Consider the following 5,903-nt stretch of genomic DNA (forward strand, 5'->3'; position numbering starts at 1 on the left):
ATTCTCCCATTTAAATTTGCCATTAATACTACTAAAATAATGGAATTATCTAGCACAAAAATGGACTGCAGTATCTTAAATGTAGATTGAATGTTGGAAATAGGAAGAAAGTTCAAGGATAGGATATCAAAATATATTTGGAGAAGAGAGGGTAGGGTTCAACGATGTATTTGTAAGAGCACAAACTATATGCATTGAGGAAAGCACTGGAAACAAACATTGCTATAGACTAAAAGTGGTTTTCTGTGGATGCTGAGAGAAGTGCAAGTCCTTAAGTTTGCGAGATTTTTGTTGTTGTTGAAAATACTGTACTTTGTACCCGTATTGCATCGGGAAAAAAAATAATATCATTACAAATGTCAGTTTAAAAAGTTTTGTCATTCATTTATACATTTTATTTTTGTTAATTTTACACTATACTCTAGAACTGAAAATTATTTAGCACTGAAAATTATTTAGATATGCATAGACTGGTTTTCCACTGGCACAATCCTGTTCTGAAGACTGCCATCTGACATTCACCACGGCTCAACTACGGTCACTGTTCAGCTCACTGAAAAGTAGGCAAAAGAAAGAGAGAGGGATTCACATTAACTGGGCTCTCTCTGGATGCCAGAGTCATCCATAGGCACTTGTGCCTACCTTTCTGGTTGATTTCATTGGGTGCTAGTTTCAGCCTCATGGTCTCAGTCTCCCACATTTGGAAATTTGCTCTCCAGGGAGGCACAGCTTGCGCTACGTGGAACCTAACTCTGGTCCCCTTCCCTCATACCCACAGACACCCCAGTGTGGGACAGGCAGTGTGGGTGGGTGGTAGCCCTCCATTACCCTGAACCCACATTGGGACCGGGGAAGGAGAAATTACCTGGAAAATGAGAAAAAGCTCAGTGTGCAAGAGCACAGTTTTGGAGAAAACTCATGAATTTGTCCCTAAAAGAGCTTGTGTCAAATTCTCTTAATTCTGGAACCGGACACCTCAGTTCAGGACACAGCTGCTGTCCCCTCAGGTCCCCTGCGCAGAGTCTTGGGCTCAGTTTGGGCTCTTACAGGCTTACAAGATACATAGAGGCCACAAGCATGCAGTTTTCAAGTTTTATTTCAGAGTGCTGGTCAGTGACCCATGAGAGACCTGGTGTCAGAGCCGTGATGTGCCTGGGGACTCCTGGAAACATGGATGTCAGCTTTGACTTCTCATTACTGTATTTTCACAGATGCACCAGGTGGTTTGCCTATAGTTGTTCAGGGTTCTGGAGGCTGACTTATGGATTGCCTTCACCAGCAATCTCTTCCTTAACTTTCACTGTCTTGACAGTTCTGACATTTGTGGCGATGCCAAAGAGGAATGTAGTGATTAAAGCATAAATTCGAGCAAAGATCACTCTGAGATATACCACGGATTCCTGACTTTGCCTGACTGACCGCATTCTTCTTGGAGGGGGTCCACTGTCTGTGCTCCCACCAGCACCTCGTAATTTGCAAAATGGAGGATCCCAACCTATGTGGCAATGGCAGTTCCTGTTATTGTTGCAAATCCCCCTACGATTGCATTTCTCAGGCAAACAGTTGTAATTTATTTCACGTATAGTAGCATTGCAGAGGGAATTCTGACAGAACTTTCCAGGAGCACAGGGGGTACCATTTCTCACATGACCAACATCAGTTGTTCCTGTGGCACGATGTTCATCTAGTCCCCAACACCAGACTCCTGAGATTTTAGACTGATGGAATCCAACGTGTTCCTGCAACCGAGGGAGGTGAGTGACATTGGTACACTGCAGCCTTCCACACTTGACATCTCGGTCATGACATTGAATAAAGCGTCTGGCTGAAAACTCTCTTCTACAGTGTCCAAATCGGTGGCCTTTTTTATTAATCTGGTAGCAGACATCTGGACCCTCCACAGTGCTTGCACCAAAGATTTCTTTGCAGTGCATAGTACGGTCAGTGCAGTTCCCATGATAGCAGTAGCCTTCTTCACTGCACGGGGTTCCATCCTGCATGTAGAAATCATCAGGGGAGCCAGAAGATCCCCCTTGGCAGTACTCTGGAAGGTCACAGATATTTCGGATTGGTCTGCAGAGCGTCCCAGCAGCGGAGAAGGTGCAGTTTGTACAGCACAATCCTTTATCACAGAGAAATGTACTCTCAAATCTGCAGTCATTACTACAGCAGGGGTTGGCATTACACTCCTTGAAGGAGCCACAGTCACACTGCTCCCTATCCTCCACTATAGAGTTTCCACAACGTATGTGTGTCAGGCTTGCGTTGAACAACTTCAGGTGTTCACTAAATAGGCAATGCTTTTCAGTACTCAGCATGTTTTGAATGTGCACAAAAGAACAGTTACTGAAGGAATCTGTCAACCCAGGGTATCTGTGCATGATGCAGCTGGACCTCCTCTGGCAGCTGCAATCATGATCATCAAAATACAGACCCAAGCTTCTTCCACAGAGATGAGATGTTACCACAGCTAACAATAAATAATGTCTGCCTAGGTGACCAACCATACGTAGGCTTTGAGAAGAGCAGAAGCCAAACATTCTAGGGTTGTACTGATAATCTTCTGGCCCGTCTTTAACCACAATGAAGGATGCACTAGGTTGTATGACATTGTACAAGTAGGTATGGTGGAATTGGTAGTATTCACCACCTGGAATTCTATAATCATTCATGTTGACTGGATCTCTTACATCAAATACAAGAACTGCAGTAAGATGGTACCTTATGTCAAGACCTTTGTACGTTGAGTCTATTAAACTAACCATATCTATCATGAATTTTATACACAATGTCATATTATTATATACACGATACATTGAATTGGAACTTTGAGCAAATCCTCTTATCATGCCTTTATGGGACGAAAATATCCTATTATTGATCCTGGGGGCTATACTGGCAGTTTTCTGAGAGAACAGGGGGTCCCTATCCTCCTTATATCCCAGTTTGTAAGTAGGTCCTGTTGCACTGATGTCTGCCACTATCTGAGAAACAATGTGTTCAAACCATTGGGAATCTCTGAGGGGTCTGATTTCATAGGCAAGGTCATCCAACTTCATGATACCTTCAAGGCCCCCATAGCACGTGTCCATGGTGACCATGGAAAGAGGAATATCCTCCAGGTAGCCGAGGTAGTAACAGTCTGGAGGGATGTAGGGGTAGTCCATCTGCAAGGCTCCCTGATCATCCTGAGTCATCATCAGCAGATGTCTGGACCAAAACAGTTTCTTGCGTCGCATGTGGATAACATGTCTCTTGCCCCCAAAACGCAGGCTATAGGACAGCCAGCCAGGCATCTGAACACCCTTGCCATGGTGAAGCTCCTTCTTGGGAATTACCACCTCAGAGGAGATGTAGCGCCATGAGGGATGCCCTTGAGAACCCTGCACAGGAGCCAGCACTGCCCAGAGTGCAAACAGCAAGAGGGGCGCCCTCAGGGTGACCTGGCCCTCTGCCAGCCTCATGCCCCTGCTCAGAGACATCTGCCAGTGAGAATGGATAAGTGGAGGATCCTCAGAAAAGCCAGGTCTAGACCATCTGACAGAACAGAGGGCTGTGCCAGGTGGCCAGCACCCTGCACCTGGGAGCCACCTGTGGGGTTAGGTAACAGTCACAGGGTGTGGCATTGGGTGACCCTGCACATCAGTTTAGCTGGGGCACATGTGGCAGAGGCAGGCGGGCCCTGTCCAAGCATGCTCACATGGACATAGTGGGGACTTGGACCCAGAGACATGGCTCTATTCAACACATTCCATCTTTCCTCCAGCTAGTGAATGTAGGATATGCAATTTTAATACCCTGAACTTCTCTACCAATTCCATGTCCTGTGGTACTGCTGGGTCACTTTCCATGGATTACTGCCTTTCCTCATTATGGAGACCACTGCTTCCTACTTCCTTGGGATGTGGAGGTAGACATCAATTTTACCTTTGTACGTGTTGAAAAACATTGCTTTGTAATTTTACATGTCTTATTCTGGTTGGCTATTAGTTTGCAAGCCATTTGATCCTTTTGGTTTTTGCTTTGAAGCTTCCTCTGAGTTTACTGAGGGAACATTTCCCAGCATTCTGTGCCATGATTGGTGAAGTACAAGGTTGTATTTTAGTTTTTTCTTATGCCATCTGGTGAGAACAGAAAGTACTGCTGAACATGTGTGAGCCCCAGGGGATTTCCCCTCTAATCCTTTATTGTGGTTCTTTCCTGGCCTCTGGCAGTCTTCTCCCATGCCTGTGAGTTTCTCTCCTCAGGGGGAGATAGATGCAGGGGAGTTGAGGTTACGTTGGCAGCTTGCATCATGGAGGCTGCACATGATCGAAAATGGTATCCACCATGGAACCCCCTTGTTTAAGTACCGTCTAGTCCTTTAAAATCCCCTGGGTTGGGCAGAAACCCTCAGAGTTGGCTTTTGGAGAAGAGTCTGCCTTTTCTCCAGGTGGCTGGCCTCCTAAATAAAGCTCAACTTCTTTTCCCACCAAAACTAAAACTATGAACATTGACCTTTCCAGAAATACTCAGCTGAATTTGGGATTTGATAACAATAAAATGGAGAGTGGAATGGCAGTTGTCTGGGGCTGGCAGGGTGGGGCAATGAGGAGTAGATCTCAAGGGCTATGATTTTCTGTTATGCAAGATGATTAAGTTCTAGAGGGGTCTCCACAACATTACACCTGTAATTACCAATACTGTACTGTACGGTTAAAAGTTTGTGAAGAGTGTGGGTCTCATGTTCAGTGAGATCCTAACACAGTACGAAAGTGGAAACACTAATTTTGCTTCTCATACGACAGTATGCTGAACTGCATGGACACACTCTCTACTGATAATGTGAAAATAATTTAAAAACATTTACATACTTTGAATACTAACCCTGAGGATATGTCATTTACAAATATCTAGTTCCATTCCATAGGTTGCCTTTTAGTTTTGTTGATTGTTTCCCTCACTGTGCAGAAGCGTGCTATTCTGAGGTAGTCCCAATAGTTCATATATGTATGTATTTAATTTTCTTGTTTTATTTATTTATTTATTTATTTATTTATTTATTTATTTATTTTTTCAACGTTTATTTATTTTTGGGACAGAGAGAGACAGAGCATGAACGGGGGAGGGGCAGAGAGAGAGGGAGACACAGAATTGGAAACAGGCTCCAGGCTCTGAGCCATCAGCCCAGAGCCTGACGCGGGGCTCGAACTCACGGACCGCGAGATCGTGACCTGGCTGAAGTCGGACGCTTAACCGACTGTGCCACCCAGGCGCCCCTCTTGTTTTATTTTTAATTTAAATTCAAGTCTTCAGTCTTTGAGTTCCATGTTTACAGGAAGTTGACTTGTCATGATTAACTTTATGGGTTATCTTGACTGAGTCATGGGTACCCAGATTCACTACTGTTTCTGTGGATGTCTGTGATGGGTTTCCAGAAGAGATTGGCATTTCCATCCATGGTTTCTTTCTGCCTGGGCATCACCCATTCCATTATAGTTCTGAGTAGAATCCGATGCAGAGGGAGGAAGAATTCCTTCATTTTTACTTCCCATGTGCGTGTTTGAACTGGAACATTTGTCTCCTCCTATCCTTGTTCTTAGAGTTACTTCATCAGCTCCCCAAGTTCTGAGACTAGACACTAGTTCAGAATCAGACAAAAGTTAAATCACTGGTTTTCCTGGGTCTCCAGCTTGTGACAGTAGATCATGGGACTTCTCAACATATTTTGTCATGGAAACCAATGTGCTTTGGGTTCTGTTGCTCAAGGGAATCCTGACTAATACAAGGAGATGATTTATCTCTTGTTTAGAGGAATTGAATAAAATTGTAGCTCATTTAACGTCCTGAGTAGCAAGTGCCAGGAGGGAAGTCTCACGTTGTTTGATTGGGACAAGTGCTGGGTGAAGATAATGGGGAGCTGT

The 5,903-nt window shown here is 44.5% G+C and overlaps 1 protein-coding gene across 1 annotated transcript; it reads right to left on the reverse strand.

Annotated features, from left to right (window-relative positions):
• Positions 1-452: 452 nt before the first annotated feature.
• On the reverse strand, positions 453-3,830 carry LOC128316145 (disintegrin and metalloproteinase domain-containing protein 21-like). The gene has a single exon (XM_053225073.1). It carries the CDS (start codon positions 3,480-3,482, stop codon positions 1,260-1,262), a length of 2,223 nt encoding a protein of 740 aa, XP_053081048.1. The 5' UTR covers positions 3,483-3,830; the 3' UTR covers positions 453-1,259.
• Positions 3,831-5,903: the final 2,073 nt, after the last annotated feature.

The sequence above is a fragment of the Acinonyx jubatus genome, chromosome B3 (assembly GCF_027475565.1).
Source record: "Acinonyx jubatus isolate Ajub_Pintada_27869175 chromosome B3, VMU_Ajub_asm_v1.0, whole genome shotgun sequence".
Classification (NCBI taxonomy): Eukaryota; Metazoa; Chordata; class Mammalia; order Carnivora; family Felidae; genus Acinonyx; species Acinonyx jubatus.